Source organism: Pelobates fuscus, chromosome 1 (assembly GCF_036172605.1).
Source record: "Pelobates fuscus isolate aPelFus1 chromosome 1, aPelFus1.pri, whole genome shotgun sequence".
Classification (NCBI taxonomy): domain Eukaryota; kingdom Metazoa; phylum Chordata; class Amphibia; order Anura; family Pelobatidae; genus Pelobates; species Pelobates fuscus.
Window position 1 is genome coordinate 489,561,857 of NC_086317.1, and position 21,982 is coordinate 489,583,838.

The 21,982-nt window shown below is 52.3% G+C and overlaps 1 protein-coding gene across 1 annotated transcript in view; it reads left to right on the plus strand.

The window, feature by feature from the left end:
- PGAP2 (post-GPI attachment to proteins 2) overlaps positions 1-21,982 on the plus strand; it is a 43,721-nt gene that overhangs the window by 7,305 nt on the left and 14,434 nt on the right. Inside the window, exons 2-4 of the mRNA XM_063433100.1 lie at positions 1,588-1,774; positions 11,492-11,735; positions 20,401-20,504. Of these exons, the coding sequence (XP_063289170.1) occupies positions 1,588-1,774; positions 11,492-11,735; positions 20,401-20,504 (535 nt within the window). The remainder of the gene's footprint in view (positions 1-1,587; positions 1,775-11,491; positions 11,736-20,400; positions 20,505-21,982) is intronic.

Sequence of the window (21,982 nt, forward strand, 5' to 3'; positions counted from 1 at the left end):
AATTTGCGTTCTAATTAGTGTTTTGCGTTTTCAAATATTAACACTAACTTTGGCCAGTGTTTGTGACCAAGTGGCTACTAAAAAAGACTGGACATACTCCATTCGCAATACCTTGGGTTGTCTACTTTTGCAAATGGTATGCCATCATGGGGGTAATTCTTATTCCTGGGCTACTATACAGTCCCAAAGGCAACGTAACCAATCTGGCGAATTTCAATGTGAAAAAAATGAAATATGTAACACGCTATATTTGACCCTGTAACTTCCCAAAACACCATAAAACCTGTACATTGGGGGTACTGTTTTACACGTGAGACATCGTTGAATACAAATATGTGTATTGTATTGCAGTAAAAACAAACCGTATTTTGACATTCACAGTTAAAATGTCACGTAGAACTAAAACAATTAAAAAAATTCTTATTTTCTCATATTTTTTTTTATATTAAATTATGTTCCATACCTAAATATTTGATGTTAAACGAAAGCCCTGTTTCTCCTGAATAAAATGATATATAATAAGTGTGGGTGCATTTAATATGAAAGAGGTGAATTACGGTTGGACAGACATATAGCGCAAATGCCAGGTTTTGTTTACGTTTTTTTTGGATCACAACTTGTACATTTGGCTGCGATCTTAAGGGGTTAATCACGAGCTGTGGTTCTGTATGGGTCTTTTCACATTATAAGCCGTCACATGATGGGAGTTGTAGTTTAAGCATGGGCTGTGGGTCTCATTTAATGTTCTATTGAGCACATAGTGCCGTGCCGTACGGGTCTGTTTACGCTGAGGAAGTGAATACTAAAAGCACCGCCTTGCTTAGTTCATTCATGTCCTTCAGCATCAGATTTAGCCATGCTGCAGGGCAGCACCTTTCCTGTCCAGAACATACAGTGGTTTCCTGACAACACTCACCTCTCGTATAACAGTTTGCGTACTGAAGCTTAGCGAATCCTTCCTGGCCCAGTGTCATCTGCATCTCTGGTAACATGGCAGATGCGGTGACCTTACATTATTAAAAATCTTTGTTTTTTACAACTTTATTCCATACACATATTCACAAATCGACTTTACAAGAAATACACTAATAATAATCAGCGGAACTCTAAGCACCATAACCACAACAGAGCTCTGTAGTGGTTAATGGCGACAGGAGACTCCCGGCCCACCCCTCCCCATCGCATCTAGTCCAACTGTTTTAGAACGGTTTGACTCCTTACAAGGAGTCTGCTGGAAGCAGCTCCCCGCCTCCACTACAGCCTTCAGAGCCTTCACTGAGCTGGTCCTGCACTAAAGGAGAACGAACGTAAGCTCCTAAGCAGGCTTAAAGGAGGCGGGGAGCGGTGCCTGGCAAAACGCTTTGCCTAAGTACAATGTGGGGGTGCCGGGAGACTAGTGATTATAATGTGTATAAAGATACCTGTCAGACAGGTAGAAAGTTCATTATAAATTGAAATAAAGAGATGATATAATGATTCACAACTTTGATGATTGTAAAAAGCCCTATTGAGAAGCTTTACACGTAGCTCAGAGTAATATCCAGTGGTTATGGTTTGTTTTACTCTGCTAATATCCTGTTTTTCTAGTTTAAGGTGGAAGATGCACCAGCTTCCTGTGTCTATGCCCCCAGAAAGGGGAGGAGGCTGCCTTTTCCGTCTGCGATTTACCACGTTTGCTGTTGGCACTGTCTGTTGCCCGCTCATTGGATTCATTTTCTGCGTCATCTGGTCATTACTTTTCAACTTTCAAGAAACTACAGCTACACATTGTGGAGTAAGCATGTTATTCATACACTTAGTTACCTCCACTGCATGCATGAACGCATTGGGTGTTCCCCTATACATGTACTGGGTCCCCCCCCATCGCATGTGTGGGTATGCCGCATGTCCCACCCAATGTATGGGTGAGTGTGCCAGGTGTCCCCCCCCCAATCTATGAGTGGGTGTGCCAGGTGTCCCCCCCCCCCAATGTATGAGTGGGTGTGCCGGGTGTCCCTCCCCCCCCCAATGTATGAGTAGGTGTGCCGGGTGTCCCTGCCCCCCCCCCCCAATGTATGAGTGGGTGTGCCAGGTGTCCCTCCCCCCCCCAATGTATGAGTGGGTGTGCCGGGTGTCCCTGCCCCCCCCCCCCCAATGTATGAGTGGGTGTGCCGGGTGTCCCTGCCCCCCCAATGTATGAGTGGGTGTGTCCGGTGTCCCCCGTCCCCAGTGAATGAGTGGGTGTGCCGGGTGTCCGTCCCCCCAATGTATGAGTGGGTGTGCCCCCCCACCCCCATGTATGAGTGGGTGTGCCGGGTGTCCCCCCCCCCCCCATGTATGAGTGGGTGTGCCGGGTGTCGTCGTCCCCCATGTATGAGTGGGTGTGCCGGGTGTCCCCCCCCCATGTATGAGTGGGTGTGCCGGGTGTCCCCCCCCATGTATTAGTGGGTGTGCCGGGTATCGTCCCCCCAATGTATGAGTGGGTGTGCCGGGTGTCGTCCCCCCCATGTATTAGTGGGTGTGCCGGGTATCGTCCCCCCCAATGTATGAGTGGGTGTGCCGGGTGTCCCACCAACCAATGTATGAGTGGGTGTGCTGGGTGTACCCCGTCCCCAATGTATGAGTGGGTGTGCCGGGTGTCCCCCCCCCCAATGTATGAGTGGGTGTGCCGGGTGTCCCTCCCCCCCCCAATGTATGAGTGGGTGTGCCGGGTGTCCCTCCCCCCCCCAATGTATGAATGGGTGTGCCGGGTGTCCCTCCCCCACCCCCAATGTATGAATGGGTGTGCCGGGTGTCCCTCCCCCCCCCAATGTATGAGTGGGTGTGCCGGGTGTCCCTCTCCCCCCAATGTATGAGTGGGTGTGCCGGGTGTCCCACCCCCCCCAATGTATGAGTGGGTGTGCCGGGTGTCCCCCGTCCCCAATGTATGAGTGGGTGTGCCGGGTGTTGTCCTCTGTCGCCCCCCCCCCATTGTATAAGAGGGTGTGCCGGGTGTCCCCCCCAATGTATGAGTGGGTCTGCCGGGGGTCCCCCCCCCCCCAATGTATGAGTGGTTGTGCTGGGTGTCGTCCCCCCCCCCAATGTATGAGTGGTTGTGCCGGGTTCCCCCCCCATGTATGAGTGTGTGTGCCGTGTCCCCCCCCAATGTTTGAGTGGGTGTGTCGGGTGTCCCTCCCCCCCAATGTATGAGTGGGTGTGCCGGGTGTCCCTCCCCCCCCAATGTATGAGTGGGTGTGCCGGGTGTCCCTCCCCCCCCCCCAATGTATGAGTGGGTGTGCCGGGTGTCCCTCCCCCCCCCCCAATGTATGAGTGGGTGTGCCGGGTGTCCCTCCCCCCCCCCAATGTATGAGTGGGTGTGCCGGGTGTCCCTCCCCCCCCCAATGTATGAGTGGGTGTGCCGGGTGTCCCTGCCCCCCCCCCCCAATGTATGAGTGGGTGTGCCGGGTGTCCCTGCCCCCCCCCCCCCAATGTATGAGTGGGTGTGCCGGGTGTCCCTGCCCCCCCCCAATGTATGAGTGGGTGTGCCGGGTGTCCCTGCCCCCCCCAATGTATGAGTGGGTGTGCCGGGTGTCCGTCCCCCCAATGTATGAGTGGGTGTGCCGGGTCCCCCCCCATCCAATGTATGTGTGTGTGTCCCGGGTGCCCCCCCCTCCCAATGTATGAGTGGGGGTGCCGGGTGTCCCTCCCCCCCCCCCATGTATGAGTGGGTGTGCCGGATGTCCCTCCCCCCCCCCCCCAATGTATGAGTGGGTGTGCCGGGTCGTCCCCCCCAATGTATGAGTGGGTGTGCCGGGTCGTCCCCCCCAATGTATGAGTGGGTGTGCCGGGTCGTCCCCCCCCAATGTATGAGTGAGTGTGCCGGGTCGTCCCCCCCCAATGTATGAGTGGGTGTGCCGGGTCCCCCCCCCAATGTATGAGCGGGTGTGCCGGGTCCCCCCCCCAATGTATGAGCGGGTGTGCCGGGTCCCCCCCCCCCAATGTATGAGCGGGTGTGCCGGGTCCCCCCCCCCCAATGTATGAGCGGGTGTGCCGGGTCCCCCCCCCAATGTATGAGCGGGTGTGCCGGGTCCCCCCCCAATGTATGAGTGGGTGTGCCGGGTGTCCCTCCCCCCCCCCCCCCAATGTATGAGTGGGTGTGCCGGATGTCCCTCCCCCCCCCCCAATGTATGAGTGGGTGTGCCGGGTCGTCCCCCCCCAATGTATGAGTGGGTGTGCCGGGTGTCCCCCCCCCCTCCCCCAATGTATGAGTGGGTGTGCCGGGTGTCCCCCCCCCCCCCACAATGTATGAGTGGGTGTGCCTGGTGTGTCCCCCCACAATGTATGAGTGGGTGTGCCTGGTGTCCCCCCCAATGTATGAGTGGGAGTGCTGGGTGTCCCTCCCCTCCCCTCCCAATGTATTAGTGGGTGTGCCGGGTGTCCCTCCCCCCCCCCCCCAAATGTATGAGTGGGTGTGCCGGGTGTCCCTGCCCCCCCCCCCCCAGTGTATGAGTGGGTGTGCCGGGTGTCCCTGCCCCCCCCCCCAGTGTATGAGTGGGTGTGCCGGGTGTCCCTGCCCCCCCCCCCCCAATGTATGAGTGGGTGTGCCGGATGTCCCCCGTCCCCAATGTATGAGTGGGTGTGCTGGGTGTCCTCGTCCCCACCTCCCCCCCCCCCCATCCAATGTATGAGTGTGTGTCCCAGGTGCCCCCCCCCTCCCAATGTATGAGTGGGTGTGCCGGGTGTCCCTCCCCCCCCCCAATGTATGAGTGGGTGTGCCGGGTGTCCCTCCTCCCCCCAATGTATGAGTGGGTGTGCCGGGTGTCCCTGCCCCCCTCCCCCAATGTATGAGTGGGTGTGCCGGGTGTCCGTACCCCCAATGTATGAGTGGGTGTGCCGGATGTCCCCCGTCCCCAATGTATGAGTGGGTGTGCTGGGTGTCCTCCCCCACACCTCCCCCCCCCCCCCCCCCCCAAATGTATGAGTGGGTGTGCCGGGTGTCATCCTCCGTCGTCGTCCCCCCATATCCAATGTATGAGTGGGTGTGCCGGGTCTCCCCCCCCCCCCATCCAATGTATGAGTGTGTGTCCCGGGTGCCCCCCCCCTCCCAATGTATGAGTGGGCGTGCCGGGTGTCCCTCCCCCCCCCCAATGTATGAGTGGGTGTGCCGGGTGTCCCTCCCCCCCCCAATGTATGAGTGGGTGTGCCGGATGTCCCTCCCCCCCCCCCCCCAATGTATGAGTGGGTGTGCCGCATGTCCCTCCCCCTCCCAATGTATGAGTGGGTGTGCCGGGTGTCCCTGCCCCCCCCCCCCCAATGTATGAGTGGGTGTGCCAGTTGTCCCCAATGTATGAGTGGGTGTGCCGGGTGTCGTCCCCTGTCGCCCCTCCCTCCAATGTATGAGTGGGTGTGCCTGGTGTCCCCCCACCAATGTATGTGTGTCCCAACCCCCCTCCCCACCAATGTATGAGTGGGTGTGCCGGGTGTCCCCCGTCCCCAATGTATGAGTGGGTGTGCCGGGTGTCCCCCGTCCCCAATGTATGAGTGGGTGTGCCGGGTGTCCCACCAACCAATGTATGTGTGGGTGTGCCGGGTGTCGTCCTCCGTTGCCCCCCCCCCCCATTGTATGAGTGTGTGTCCCGGGTGTCCCATCCCCCCCAATGTATGGCTGGGTGTGCTGGGTGTGTCCCCCCCCCCCCCCCAATGTATGAGTGGGTGTGCTGGGTTTCCCACCCACCCCCAATGTATGAGTGGGTGTGCCGGATGTCCCTCCCCCCCCCCCCCCAATGTATGAGTGGGTGTGCCGGGTCGTCCCCCCCCAATGTATGAGTGGGTGTGCCGGGTGTCCCCCCCCCCCCCCCTCCCCCAATGTATGAGTGGGTGTGCCGGGTGTCCCCCCCCCCACAATGTATGAGTGGGTGTGCCTGGTGTGTCCCCCCACAATGTATGAGTGGGTGTGCCTGGTGTCCCCCCCAATGTATGAGTGGGAGTGCTGGGTGTCCCTCCCCCCCCCTCCCAATGTATGAGTGGGTGTGCCGGGTGTCCCTCCCCCCCCCAATGTATGAGTAGGTGTGCCGGGTGTCCCTGCCCCCCCCCCCCAATGTATGAGTGGGTGTGCCGGGTGTCCCTGCCCCCCCCCCCCAATGTATGAGTGGGTGTGCCGGGTGTCCCTGCCCCCCCCCAATGTATGAGTGGGTGTGCCGGGTGTCCCTGCCCCCCCCAATGTATGAGTGGGTGTGCCGGGTGTCCGTCCCCCCAATGTATGAGTGGGTGTGCCGGGTCCCCCCCCATCCAATGTATGTGTGTGTGTCCCGGGTGCCCCCCCCTCCCAATGTATGAGTGGGGGTGCCGGGTGTCCCTCCCCCCCCCCCATGTATGAGTGGGTGTGCCGGATGTCCCTCCCCCCCCCCCCCAATGTATGAGTGGGTGTGCCGGGTCGTCCCCCCCAATGTATGAGTGGGTGTGCCGGGTCGTCCCCCCCAATGTATGAGTGGGTGTGCCGGGTCGTCCCCCCCCAATGTATGAGTGAGTGTGCCGGGTCGTCCCCCCCCAATGTATGAGTGGGTGTGCCGGGTCCCCCCCCCAATGTATGAGCGGGTGTGCCGGGTCCCCCCCCCAATGTATGAGCGGGTGTGCCGGGTCCCCCCCCCCAATGTATGAGCGGGTGTGCCGGGTCCCCCCCCCAATGTATGAGCGGGTGTGCCGGGTCCCCCCCCAATGTATGAGTGGGTGTGCCGGGTGTCCCTCCCCCCCCCCCCCCAATGTATGAGTGGGTGTGCCGGATGTCCCTCCCCCCCCCCCCAATGTATGAGTGGGTGTGCCGGGTCGTCCCCCCCCAATGTATGAGTGGGTGTGCCGGGTGTCCCCCCCCCCTCCCCCAATGTATGAGTGGGTGTGCCGGGTGTCCCCCCCCCCCCACAATGTATGAGTGGGTGTGCCTGGTGTGTCCCCCCACAATGTATGAGTGGGTGTGCCTGGTGTCCCCCCCAATGTATGAGTGGGAGTGCTGGGTGTCCCTCCCCTCCCCTCCCAATGTATTAGTGGGTGTGCCGGGTGTCCCTCCCCCCCCCCCCCAAATGTATGAGTGGGTGTGCCGGGTGTCCCTGCCCCCCCCCCCCCAGTGTATGAGTGGGTGTGCCGGGTGTCCCTGCCCCCCCCCCCAGTGTATGAGTGGGTGTGCCGGGTGTCCCTGCCCCCCCCCCCCCAGTGTATGAGTGGGTGTGCCGGGTGTCCGTACCCCCAATGTATGAGTGGGTGTGCCGGATGTCCCCCGTCCCCAATGTATGAGTGGGTGTGCTGGGTGTCCTCGTCCCCACCTCCCCCCCCCCCCCATCCAATGTATGAGTGTGTGTCCCAGGTGCCCCCCCCCTCCCAATGTATGAGTGGGTGTGCCGGGTGTCCCTCCCCCCCCCAATGTATGAGTGGGTGTGCCGGGTGTCCCTCCTCCCCCCAATGTATGAGTGGGTGTGCCGGGTGTCCCTGCCCCCCTCCCCCAATGTATGAGTGGGTGTGCCGGGTGTCCGTACCCCCAATGTATGAGTGGGTGTGCCGGATGTCCCCCGTCCCCAATGTATGAGTGGGTGTGCTGGGTGTCCTCCCCCACACCTCCCCCCCCCCCCCCCCCCCCCCAAATGTATGAGTGGGTGTGCCGGGTGTCATCCTCCGTCGTCGTCCCCCCATATCCAATGTATGAGTGGGTGTGCCGGGTCTCCCCCCCCCCCCCATCCAATGTATGAGTGTGTGTCCCGGGTGCCCCCCCCCTCCCAATGTATGAGTGGGCGTGCCGGGTGTCCCTCCCCCCCCCCAATGTATGAGTGGGTGTGCCGGGTGTCCCTCCCCCCCCCAATGTATGAGTGGGTGTGCCGGATGTCCCTCCCCCCCCCCCCCCAATGTATGAGTGGGTGTGCCGCATGTCCCTCCCCCTCCCAATGTATGAGTGGGTGTGCCGGGTGTCCCTGCCCCCCCCCCCCCAATGTATGAGTGGGTGTGCCAGTTGTCCCCAATGTATGAGTGGGTGTGCCGGGTGTCGTCCCCTGTCGCCCCTCCCTCCAATGTATGAGTGGGTGTGCCTGGTGTCCCCCCACCAATGTATGTGTGTCCCAACCCCCCTCCCCACCAATGTATGAGTGGGTGTGCCGGGTGTCCCCCGTCCCCAATGTATGAGTGGGTGTGCCGGGTGTCCCCCGTCCCCAATGTATGAGTGGGTGTGCCGGGTGTCCCACCAACCAATGTATGTGTGGGTGTGCCGGGTGTCGTCCTCCGTTGCCCCCCCCCCCATTGTATGAGTGTGTGTCCCGGGTGTCCCATCCCCCCCAATGTATGGCTGGGTGTGCTGGGTGTGTCCCCCCCCCCCCCCCAATGTATGAGTGGGTGTGCTGGGTTTCCCACCCACCCCCAATGTATGAGTGGGTGTGCCGGATGTCCCTCCCCCCCCCCCCCCAATGTATGAGTGGGTGTGCCGGGTCGTCCCCCCCCAATGTATGAGTGGGTGTGCCGGGTGTCCCCCCCCCCCCCCTCCCCCAATGTATGAGTGGGTGTGCCGGGTGTCCCCCCCCCCCACAATGTATGAGTGGGTGTGCCTGGTGTGTCCCCCCACAATGTATGAGTGGGTGTGCCTGGTGTCCCCCCCAATGTATGAGTGGGAGTGCTGGGTGTCCCTCCCCCCCCCTCCCAATGTATGAGTGGGTGTGCCGGGTGTCCCTCCCCCCCCTCCCAATGTATTAGTGGGTGTGCCGGGTGTCCCTCCCCCCCCCCCCCCCCAAATGTATGAGTGGGTGTGCCGTTTGTCCCTGCCCCCCCCCCAGTGTATGAGTGGGTGTGCCGGGTGTCCCTGCCCCCCCCCCCCCCAGTGTATGAGTGGGTGTGCCGGGTGTCCCTGCCCCCCCCCCCAGTGTATGAGTGGGTGTGCCGGGTGTCCGTACCCCCAATGTATGAGTGGGTGTGCCGGATGTCCCCCGTCCCCAATGTATGAGTGGGTGTGCTGGGTGTCCTCGTCCCCACCTCCCCCCCCCCCCCCATCCAATGTATGAGTGTGTGTCCCAGGTGCCCCCCCCTCCCAATGTATGAGTGGGTGTGCCGGGTGTCCCTCCCCCCCCCAATGTATGAGTGGGTGTGCCGGGTGTCCCTCCCCCCCCCAATGTATGAGTGGGTGTGCCGGGTGTCCCTGCCCCCCTCCCCCAATGTATGAGTGGGTGTGCCGGGTGTCCGTACCCCCAATGTATGAGTGGGTGTGCCGGATGTCCCCCGTCCCCAATGTATGAGTGGGTGTGCTGGGTGTCCTCCCCCACACCTCCCCCCCCCCCCCCCAAATGTATGAGTGGGTGTGCCGGGTGTCATCCTCCGTCGTCGTCCCCCCATATCCAATGTATGAGTGGGTGTGCCGGGTCTCCCCCCCCCCCCCATCCAATGTATGAGTGTGTGTCCCGGGTGCCCCCCCCTCCCAATGTATGAGTGGGCGTGCCGGGTGTCCCTCCCCCCCCCCAATGTATGAGTGGGTGTGCCGGGTGTCCCTCCCCCCCCCCCCAATGTATGAGTGGGTGTGCCGGATGTCCCTCCCCCCCCCCCCCCCCCAATGTATGAGTGGGTGTGCCGCATGTCCCTCCCCCTCCCAATGTATGAGTGGGTGTGCCGGGTGTCCCTGCCCCCCCCCCCCAATGTATGAGTGGGTGTGCCAGTTGTCCCCAATGTATGAGTGGGTGTGCCGGGTGTCGTCCCCTGTCGCCCCTCCCCCCAATGTATGAGTGGGTGTGCCTGGTGTCCCCCCACCAATGTATGTGTGTCCCAACCCCCCTCCCCACCAATGTATGAGTGGGTGTGCCGGGTGTCCCCCGTCCCCAATGTATGAGTGGGTGTGCCGGGTGTCCCCCGTCCCCAATGTATGAGTGGGTGTGCCGGGTGTCCCACCAACCAATGTATAAGTGGGTGTGCCGGATGTCCCCCGTCCCCAATGTATGTGTGGGTGTGCCGGGTGTCGTCCTCCGTTGCCCCCCCCCCCCATTGTATGAGTGTGTGTCCCGGGTGTCCCATCCCCCCCAATGTATGGCTGGGTGTGCTGGGTGTGTCCCCCCCCCCCAATGTATGAGTGGGTGTGCTGGGTTTCCCACCCACCCCCAATGTATGAGTGGGTGTGCTGGTTGTCCCACCCACCCCCTCCCAATGTATGAGTTGGTGCAACTGACCTACCTCCACCTGTTGGCGCCCTTGGAATTATCATATTGCATTTGTGTGTGTGCTCAGCGTTACAGTTGGTTTAATACTGGGTCTGCTTGATAAAGAATGGCAGGTTCTAGTTTTATGTGTTATCTATTGTATACTTTTTCTTTTTTGTTCTCCAATGTCCATCTATTTTACGGGTAACATATTTCCTATTTGTCTGCCAGGTCCCTAATTACCTGCCCTCTATCAGTGCAGCCATTGGCGGAGAGACCCCGCAGAGATACGTCTGGCGATATGAGTGGGTGTGCGGGGTGTCCCCCGTCCCCAATGTATGAGTGGGTGTGCCGGGTGTCCCACCAACCAATGTATGAGTGGGTGTGCCGAGTGTCCTACCCCCCCCAATGTATGAGTGGGTGTGCCGGATGTCCCCCGTCCCCAATGTATGAGTGGTTGTGCCGGGTGTCGTCGTCCCCCCCTGCCCCCCCCAATGTATGAGTGGGTGTGCTGGGTGTCCCCCCACCAATGTATGAGTGTGTGTCTCGGGTGTCCCAACCCCCCCACCAATATATGAGTGGGTGTGCCGGGTGTCCCCCGTCCCCAATGTATGAGTGGGTGTGCCAGGTGTCGTCCCCTGGCGTCCCCCCCCCGCAATGTATGAGTGTGTGTCCCGGGTGTGCTACCCCCCCAATGTATGAGTGGGTGGGCCTGGTGTCCGTCCCCCCAATGTATAAGTGGGTGTGCCGGATGTCCCCCGTCCCCAATGTATAAGTGGGTGTGCCGGATGTCCCCCGTCCGCAATGTATGAGTGGGTGTGCCGGGTGTCCCCCGTCCCCAATGTATGAGTGGGTGTCCCGGGTGTCCTACCTCCCCCCAATGTATGAGTGGGTGTGCCTGGTGTCCGTCCCCCCAATGTATAAGTGGGTGTGCCGGATGTCCCCCGTCCCCAATGTGTGTGTGGGTGTGCCGGGTGTCGTCCTCCGTTGCCCCCCCCCCCCCCATTGTATGAGTGTGTGTCACATCCCCCCCCAATGTATGGGTGGGTGTGCTGGGTGTCCCCCCCCCCCCCCCCCCCCCCAATGTATGAGTGGGTGTGCTGGATGTCCCACCCACCCCCAATGTATGAGTGGGTGTGCTGGTTGTCCCACCCACCCCCCCCAATGTATGAGTTGGTGCAACTGACCTACCTCCACCTGTTGGCGCCCTTGGAATTATCATATTGCATTTGTGTGTGTGCTCAGCGTTACAGTTGGTTTAATACTGGGTCTGCTTGATAAAGAATGGCAGGTTCTAGTTTTATGTGTTATCTATTGTATACTTTTTCTTTTTTGTTCTCCAATGTCCATCTATTTTACGGGTAACATATTTCCTATTTGTCTGCCAGGTCCCTAATTACCTGCCCTCTATCAGTGCAGCCATTGGCGGAGAGACCCCGCAGAGATACGTCTGGCGATTCTGTATCGGAATCCACTCCGCCCCCCGCCTTCTGGTGGCCGTTGCTTACCTGAACTATTACCAGGGGATTCATCCAACCCGTCCCCGTCGCTGCTTTTTCAATTTCCTATTCAATGTCTTGGAGAACATCTGCCTCCTTCTGCTGACCTTTGTGTCATCCACTGAAAACCACGGTAAGTGTGCACAGCGCTGCATTAGGTGTCATTCACTGAAAACCACGGTAAGTGTGCACAGTGCTGCATTAGGTGTCATCCACTGAAAACCACGGTAAGTGTGCACAGCGCTGCATTAGGTGTCATTCACTGAAAACCACGGTAAGTGTGCACAGCGCTGCATTAGGTGTCATCCACTGAAAACCACGGTAAGTGTGCACAGCGCTGCATTAGGTGCCAGTAGTCAATAATTTGTCATCTGTCAGCCTTTGGGTGCAAGCTGCTGCAAGAGGCACTCCTCTCGAGTTCCACAGCAATGTCCCTCGCCACTTTGGACAATGTCTTCAGTAATGTTATTCCTACATCTAAGTTCTATTCCTTATTTATTTCATCTATTTATTTTTTTATTTAATTTTTTCTCATTTTTATTTTTATGGTCATTTTTTAAACTATTTTAAAATGGAAATCACTGAAGGAAAACATTCAGTGATTTATTTAAAATTTCAGCCTTATTGTTTATGGAGGCTCAGGTGGCCTTTCTGGTTTATGTGAACCATATTTGACAATATTTAAAAACTCTCCACATTTAGTAACATTTAATTCAGAAAGTTATGATTTCATAATGTATTCAGAGAGGTGGATCCGTAACCAGGTTTTGTGGCCATAGTGTACAGCTTATATTCTTGGACAAATCTAAACCTGGCTCTTCCTTAGAATCTGTTTTACACCGCCAAAGAAAACCGCTACATAGAGTGTCCCCTTACATTTTTCAATGTAAATTTTTTTTTTTTTAAACGGACACTTTTGAGCAGTTCAGAGGTTTTGCTAGGATGTATTTAAACTAGGAGGAAGGGGGCAGAAGGTGCCTGTAGCAAGTGTCTTAAAAAATGATAAGCTTAGAGTCATGTCTACAAATGCTCGCAGTTTAGGGAATAAGATCCATGAACTTGTGGCAATAATGGCAACTGAAAGTGTAGATTTAGTTGCTGTTACGGAGACATGGTATAATGAGAAAAATGACTGGGACATGGCAATACCAGGGTACTCTTTATATAGAAAAGACAGGGAAGGCAAGAAAGGGGGAGGGGTGGCCCTGTATGTAAAGGATAGCATAAAATCTAGCCTAATAAAAGTTAGTGAGGTGAACATAGTCCGTTTGGGTTACGTTAGAATTTGGTAATCACACAGTAATTTGTGTAGGTGTGATTTATAGACCCCCAGGACAAATTGAAGAGTTAGATAATCTACTAGATGAAGAAATAGCTTAAATGATAATGAAGGGGGAAGTTATCATCATGGGTGACTTTAATCTTCCTGATGTGAATTGGAAAACAAAAATAGCTGCTTGTGCCAGGAGCACACATATTCTAAACTCCCTACTGGGATTGTCTCTAAAACAAGTTGTTGATGAGCCAACTCGTAAAGAGGCCATACTAGATTTAGTGTTAACAAATGGAGATTTGGGATCCGATATTACTGTAGGTGAAAGTTTAGGATCCAGTGATCATCAATCAGTATGGTTTAATATAAGAACAGTGACTGAGTCACACCACACAAAAACAAAAGTTTTAGACTTTAGAAAACCAGACTTTTCTAAAATTAGAATATGTGTAAAGGAGTCATTATCAGACTGGAGCAATTTAAATGGCGTCCAAGAGAAATGGGATTATTTAACCCCTTAAGGACCAAACTTCTGGAATAAAAGGGAATCATGACATGTCACACGTCATGTGTCCTTAAGGGGTTAAAAGTTGCACTAATGAAGGCAACAGAAAATTGCATTAGGCTTGTCAGTAAAAGCAAAAAATTCAAGAAACCACTGTGGTACTCTGCAGATGTGGCCAAAATAGTAAAAAACAAAAAGTTAGCATTTAGTAATTATAAAAAAAACCAGAGTGAGGAAGACAGAATGATCTATAAGATTAGGCAGAAAGAGGCTAAGCAAGTTATAAGAGCTTCCAAATCACACACACAAGAGAAAATAGCACAGTCAGTAAAAAAGGGGGACAAAACTTTTTTTAGATACATAAATGAAAAAAGAAAAGTAAAACAAGGATTAGTTAGATTAAAAACAAAAGAAGGAAGGTATGTAGTGACTGCCTCAATGAATATTTTTGTTCGGTATTTACAGATAAAAATGAAGGAGAGGGACCTCAGTTAAGAAAAAGGATAAATGAGTAATTTATTACACGTGAGTTTACAGAGGAAGAGGTTCTATTTCAACTGTCAAAAGTAAAGACAAATAAGTCAATGGGACCTGATGGAATACACCCAAAGTTATTAAAAGAGCTTAGTGGTGTACTAGCAAAACCATTAACAGATTTATTTAACCAATCATTGATAACAGGAATAGTCCCAGAAGATTGGAAGTTAGCAAATGTTGTGCCCATTCACAAGAAAGGTAATAGGGAGGAGTCGGGCAACTATAGGCCAGTAAGCCTTACTTCAGTACTGGGGAAAGTGATGGAAACCATGTTAAAGGATAGGATTGTTGAACATCTAAAAACACATGGATTTCAAGATCAGAGACAACATGGGTTTACTTCAGGGAGATCATGCCAAACTAATCTTATTGATTTTTTTGATTGGGTAACTAAAATTATAGATCAGGGTGGTGCAGTAGACATTGCTTACCTAGATTTCAGTAAGGCTTTTGACACTGTTGCACATAGAAGACTTATCAATAAACTGCAATCTTTAAGTTTGGATTCCAATATTGTTGAATGGGTGAGTCAGTGGCTGAGTGACAGGCAATAGAGGGTTGTAGTCAATGGAGTATATTCGAAGCTTGAGCTTGTCACCACTGGGGTACCTCAGGGATCTGTACTTGGACCCATTCTCTTTAATATTTTTATTAGTGATATTGCAGAAGGTCTTGATGGTAAGGTATGTCTTTTTGCTGATGATACTAAGATATGTAACAGGGTTGATGTTCCAGGAGGGATAAGCCAAATGGCTAATGATTTAGGTAAACTAGAAAAATGGTCAGAGTTGTGGCAACTGACATTTAATGTGGATAAGTGCAAGATAATGCATCTTGGACGTAAAAACCCAAGGGCAGAGTACAGAATATTTGATAGAGTCCTAACCTCAACATCTGAGGAAAGGGATTCAGGGGTGATTATTTCTGATGACTTAAAGGTAGGCAGACAATGTAATAGAGCAGCAGGAAATGCTAGCAGAATGCTTGGTTGTATAGGGAGAGGTATTAGCAGTAGAAAGAGGGAAGTGCTCATGCCATTGTACAGAACACTGGAGACCTCACTTGGAGTATTGTACGCAGTACTGGAGACCGTATCTTCAGAAGGATATTGATACTTTAGAGAAAGTTCAGAGAAGGGCTACTAAACTGGTTCATGGATTGCAGGATAAAACTTACCAGGAACGGTTAAAGGATCTTAACATGTATAGCTTGGAGGAAAGACGAGACAGGGGGGATATGATAGAAACATTTAAATACATAAAGGGAATCAACATAGTAAAGGAGGAGACTATATTTAAAAGAAGAAAAACTACCACAACAAGAGGACATAGTCTTAAATTAGAGGGACAAAGGTTTAAAAATAATATCAGGAAGTATTACTTTACTGAGAGGGTAGTGGATGCATGGAATAGCCTTCCAGCTGAAGTGGTAGAGGTTAACACAGTAAACGAGTTTAAGCATGCGTGGGATAGGCATAAGGCTATCCTAACTATAAGATAAGGCCAAGGACTAATGAAAGTATTTAGAAAATTGGGCAGACTAGATGGGCCGAATGGTTCTTATCTGCCGTCACATTCTATGTCTATGTCACCAGAACCAATACACCGGTCCGTCCCCGGCATCACTTTTTGGGGGACGGGAAGGTCCCTGCTGACTCCCATACTCCCACCCTCTGAGTGAGTCCTGGCAGCGATCCTGCCCTGCTTGCCAGGTCTCTGTGCGGTGCAGTGAAAGAGGCAAGGCATGGGAAGTGAGGTCACTTCCTGTGTTCTCCACCTGTCCTGCAGAGTGAAGAGGAAGAGCAGCCTTACAGAAACACCAGGTAAGTTCTTCCCTGCACAACCCCCTCCTCACTGCACCCGTTCTTTACACATCCTCCTTGACAGTCCCCCTTGCTTCATAGATCCACTCTTCCCCTGCACAGATCCCCTCTCTCTCTGATGGTTCCCCTCCCTGTACAGATACCCACGCCTCCCCTGCACCGCCCCCCCCCCCCCGCACAGATCCCACTCCATCCCTGCACCTTCCACAGCCCCCCTCCACACTCCCCCTCCCTGCAAAAAAATAAAAGTATATATTTTTTAAAATGTGTATATAAAATTACATTCAATAAGCGTGTTTCCTTTCACACCAATAAAAACTCAAATATGTTGCATCAACTGATAGCCCTGATCTGGGTGACGAACATATCTAAAAATCACCCAGATCAGTTCAGAGGTTCAGGAATTTCCTGGAAGTCCTAGTTTTTACCGACTGCACGCATGGTCCCATGCCTAAAACTGTTTCATAGAATCGCGGCTAAGTGCCGCTGGCGACTGACCGGGAACCGCAAAGTCTTCATGCAGAAATAGCTCCAGGGCATTCGTGGCGAAGTACCCCTGAAGTCTGTTTGCGGTTTTGGTCCATGCGAACGGCCGCCAGGGAGCTAGCATTCGGTTCTATGGAAAGTGCCGAACCAGGGGGAATAAAATATGGGTCTTTACAGTCGTTGACTTTGTGGCGGAACCAGACTCACCACTGGGCATTGGAGAAGACTGATTGCCAGCCTCCTGCCCTGTGACTATGGCCCCATGTTAAACTGCTTGATTTTCCCCTGCAAAGACACGAAAGCCAGGTCATTCGGTACTTGCCCTATTTGAACAGTGATACCCCAGATAGCTATGCCATGGAGCCCATTCGTATAACGAAAGACTATGGCTCCATGGCAATTGAACTGTGTGTATGTGATCTGAGCGCCATTCAGTAATAATTTTATGAGCAATAGCTGCACAGTTATATTTTTATGTATTTTATTGTCTTTTGCTACCATGTGTTCAATTGAATTTTGCTTCTGTCCTTGGAGATAATTGGATTACTTCCCAATTATCTCCAGGATAGAAGACTCTGTGGAACTGGTTTTGGGCAAAAAAGCCATGCTTCATTTGGTCACAAAGGACATCGATCTAACTTTTGACCCACTGGACCAATTTGTATGATTTTGACGTATGTTGGTATTTGAAGTATGCTGATTCTGAAAATGTGAATGTGATGCATACTTTTAAAGTTATGAATATTGTGTAAAACTGTGTATTTCTCTGCCTGTGATAATTATATTAACCCATTGTGTAAGGTAATTGTATCACAGGCTGAGGGGAGGATTTTGTGTGGGAGTGTCTGTGTGTAATGTACGTATTGATTGGTTGTTCTGCTTTTATGGGCATGAAAGCAGAGTGTTGGATTAAAAGCTTCAGTTCTACTTCACCCTCAATTTGGAGTCCTGTCTCTTATTGGGGGAATCTGCTACAAGGGATTGCTATGCTTGTCATACTCCCTTGCTAAATCACAACTAAGCTAAGAGTTTCTTCCTGCCTAGCTGGAACTCTGGAGGAGTGTACGATGGTTATGGTGTCTGCTGCAGTGCTTGGAGTCCTCAGAAAGCGCTAGGAGCATCCTTCAACGGAGGTACCCAGTCGGTGCCCGTCGATCCGTTACAGACTTGGCTCATAGTCTTTTGGCAAGAGGCCCCTCCAAGCACTTGTGACGAGATTCAGTTTGTCAGAAATGTAAAAACTGCCTTTTCAGAGAAATTGCAGTATTTACATTGTTGCCCAGTAACACTTCTAGTGAAAGTCACTCAGACGGCCTCTAGAGTGCATCCTGGGTCAGTGCTGCACAGTATGCAGAACCTACATTTAGCATCTCCTCGCTCTGCATGGAGGTGCTGAATGTTCACCATAGAGATGCATTCATTCAATTCATCTCTATGAGGAGATGCTAACTGGCGCAGCATGGCATTTTGCCACACATGCGGAGTGGCCTCACAATGATTTTGAAGATTGATGATCTCAGTCATAGAGGCAGAGCCAGCTGAGGCGAGACCAGCACAGTGTGGGGGGAAACAGGTGAGTAAAAACACCTTAGCTACGTGATTGGAGGGGGAACGGTTACCTAAACACTCGCTCACCGACACACACTCATTCACACACACACTGTGACGAAAGCACTTTCGCCACTGGGTTTTGGAGAGGCCTGCTTGCCAGCCTCCTACCCTGTGACTGTGGGCCCTGCAATATACCTTGCCCAATAAACTTTTTTTTTAAAAGGCTCCATTTATGTGATTTATGTACTTTTGTACTCCATAAAGAGAGACCAACCGTTGGCCCTAATTCCCTGGAACTGTTTTGGGCATAGGACCATGTGCACGGGCGGCCAAAACTATGACTTCCAGGAAATTCCTGAACCGATCTAGGTGATTTTTGGATATGTTGTTCACCCAGATCGATGTAACTTTTTTACAGGGTTTTATGTGGTTTTAAGTTACTTTTTGGGATTTCATAAAAATGTATGTTTTTTTTTTTTTTTCTGTGCTTGGAGATAATTGGATTTTGTAAGTACTGTTCCCAATTCAATTATGTTCCGAGGAGGGATTCTATTGTTTGTGTATGGGAGTGTCAGGCATTGTTACACTGTTTTTATTGGTCTGTGCATTCTGTAATCCTGTGCCCCATCAGATCCAGGGGGTGTTCCTATGTATGAGGATTGTATATAAAAGCCAGTGTGAACCATTAGAGCTCAGAAGGTCTTACCCCATCATGAAGTTTTGGCTCATGTTTGGGGGATTGGAGAACTACCTTCACACTCAGGGGATTGCTATATCACAATACTCCCCTGAGTATAATCACTAGCTCTTCTAAGAGTTGTTCCTGTTACGCTTTCTGGACTAAGGAAAGGTTCACCCACTGGAAGCTGGAGCCTGGTCGTAGGTCCAGAGTGGGTGGAAGACGGCGAGACCCCCAACCAAGCTGCGGTGGTTTGTGGGGTCTCCGGTAGTTATGGTGTTTCCAGGAAATGCTTATGGTACTCGTCAGTAATAGGAAGCAGAGATTGACGGTCGGGGTGCAGACGGTCCGTCATAAACACACACTCACTCACTCACCGACACACACACACACGATCACTGCAATAACACACATTAAGGTCACCATCCAGCATCTCTACCTGGAGCTGGTTCGGCTTTCCCTGGGGATACAGTCATCTCCCTGCTCTGCTCCATAAAGCGCTGTTTAGTGATGCCGGGGTCAGAATGACGTATTCCGTCTCCCGATATCACTTAAGGATGCGCGATGGAGCAGAGCAGGGAGGTTACAGCTCCCTCGCGCTCCTGCTCGTCTGCCTCAATATTCCAGGAGCCTCCCACCCGTGCGCACACCCCACACTCTCCCTAAGCAGGATGACCGACCGCCTGCAAGCCCATGCTCTCACTCAGCTGGATGACCGACCGCATGCCTATGCTCTTTATGAGCCGGCCGACCTGCCACCTCCACTCATAGGCAGCCAGCCATCGGAGGGGCTGCATGGGCCAACAAATGCCTGGGTGCTTCAGTGCGTCTCCCCAATGTAGTTATTAAGAGCATGATAATCTCTGAGAGATATTCCCACTAATTCTGCTCAGCTCTATGTAAACATACCCGCCAATTAATATATTTTGTTGTAATAATAGCCGTATTAGTCCAGTGATTCAGATATAAAATAATAATCTTGGTATCTTCTGATCCCTTTGTCAGAATTCTGAAACAAAAGGCTTTCATGAGATCTTCCCTTAGCCAAAAGTGATCAATCTGTATAGTGCTGTATACATACAGACACAGGGCTTTACATCTCCTTCAATACTAAGAACGTGGCAGGGCAGTATGGCTTGGCTAGTACACTTTATAGATCCATAATAAATCCTGGATTTACAGTTGTAACTGTGATCCTGTTTGTCCTCTGCCTATGTACAGGGATTAGAGATGAAGTTATTTGCTAACGTTCCCTCCTATAAACCTGTCTTTGCAGCATGAAGTTTGTTTTTCTTGCACGGTACCTGTGTTTTGAATGCAGGTGTGTGTTTGTATGCAGTGTTGGCTTTTAAATGCAGGTGTGATTTTGTATGTAGTATTGGTGTCTGTACATAATTTAAGTGTTTTCATACAGTGTGGGTGTGTTTGTGTTTGGGTGTAAATGCATGTGTACATTTCTGTGCCGTATTGGTGTTTATAATTTTGGAGTTTGAATGTAAGTTTGTGTTTGATTGCAGCCACCCTCCTGTTGGCTCTCCTTCTGTCTGCAGGAGGGTAACTTGTATGGGGTGCTGCTGGCTGAGGCTGTTGTGTGTCGGATCTGCAGCAGCTCATTCATGGGGCTTTCAGTGTCTTCTCTCTCTCTGGGAGGAAGTGACAAGCTGCCATTTTCTAACTACATCGCTTATACTACAGAGGTCCCGTTGTGCTCTAAAAGGGCCGCAGCGCCCGATTGGGGCCCCTGTTATGCAGTATCCATCAGGTGGCCCTAAATACATTGACCACCTACTGCTGCCCCCCACCCAGCGTTCAGGCCCTGGGGCAGCACACCATCAGCACCAGTGGTAGTCCGACACAGTGTATCATTGTTTCATTGTTGCAGAGCGGGTATTGGTATTGGTCATAAATAACAATGACCCACCATAAGTCTCCTTCGTCTTTTCAGGGATCCACAAGATTGCCTTTTCCTTGTTCATGTTCTTCTCGCTGAGCTACATGTTCATGACCGTTTCTATCTGGAAGAAGTCCCGGAGACACTTCAGTTCTGAGGTACGAGCACCATATCCACACCATGCTGACAGCGGGAGTAATAAATTCTGTATTCTGCTAGTGGGATGTCGTAAGGTCATGGGTATCAGCCCTAAAGATGTTCCCCAGACATTTAGCTCTGGGTTTGTGACTCCCCGAGGACATCTGGCGATACACAACATACATTGAATATTTTTCTTATGTCTAAACATGACTTATTGACTAGATTGTAACCTCTTCAGGTCATAATAAACACCCAGCATGTCCTTCCCAACTAATCCCAGGAAGAGAAAGTACAAGGGTCACTGCAGTACTTGGGCTGGTCTGCATGTTTGGATGAAAGCTGTATATAGAGAGGCGTCTTGCTGTGTTCATATATGTGGAGGCTGTGTATATTGCTGGTGGCGGTGATGTATGTGGAGGCTGTGTATATTGCTGGTGGCGGTGATGTATGTGGAGGCTGTGTATATTGCTGGTGGCGGTGATGTATGTGGAGGTTGTGTATATTGGTGGCGGTGATGTATGTGGAGGCTGTGTATATTGCTGGTGGCGGTGATGTATGTGGAGGCTGTGTATATTGCTGGTGGCGGTGATGTATGTGCAGGCTGTGTATATTGGTGGCGGTGATGTATGTGGAGGCTGTGTATATTGCTGGTGGCAGTGATGTATGTGGAGGCTGTGTATATTGCTGGTGGCGGTGATGTATGTGGAGGCTGTGTATATTGCTGGTGGCGGTGATGTATGTGGAGGCTGTGTATATTGCTGGTGGCGGTGATGTATGTGGAGGCTGTGTATATTGCTGGTGGCGGTGATGTATGTGGAGGCTGTGTATATTGCTGGTGGCGGTGATGTATGTGGAGGCTGTGTATATTGCTGGTGGCGGTGATGTATGTGGAGGCTGTGTATATTGCTGGTGGCGGTGATGTATGTGGAGGCTGTGTATATTGCTGGTGGCGGTGATGTATGTGGAGGCTGTGTATATTGCTGGTGGTGGTGATGTATGTGGAGGCTGTGTATATTGCTGGTGGCGGTGATTATATTTAAAAGAAGAAAAACTACCACAACAAGAGGACATAGTCTTAAATTAGAGGGACAAAGGTTTAAAAATAATATCAGGAAGTATTACTTTACTGAGAGGGTAGTGGATGCATGGAATAGCCTTCCAGCTGAAGTGGTAGAGGTTAACACAGTAAAGGAGTTTAAGCATGCGTGGGATAGGCATAAGGCTATCCTAACTATAAGATAAGGCCAGGGACTAATGAAAGTATTTAGAAAACTGGGCAGACTAGATGGGCCGAATGGTTCTTATCTGCCGTCACATTCTATGTTTCTATGTTTCTATGTTTCTATGATGTATGTGGAGGCTGTGTATATTGCTGGTGGCGGTGATGTATGTGGAGGCTGTGTATATTGCTGGTGGCAGTGATGTATGTGGAGGCTGTGTATATTGCTGGTGGCGGTGATGTATGTGGAGGCTGTGTATATTGCTGGTGGCGGTG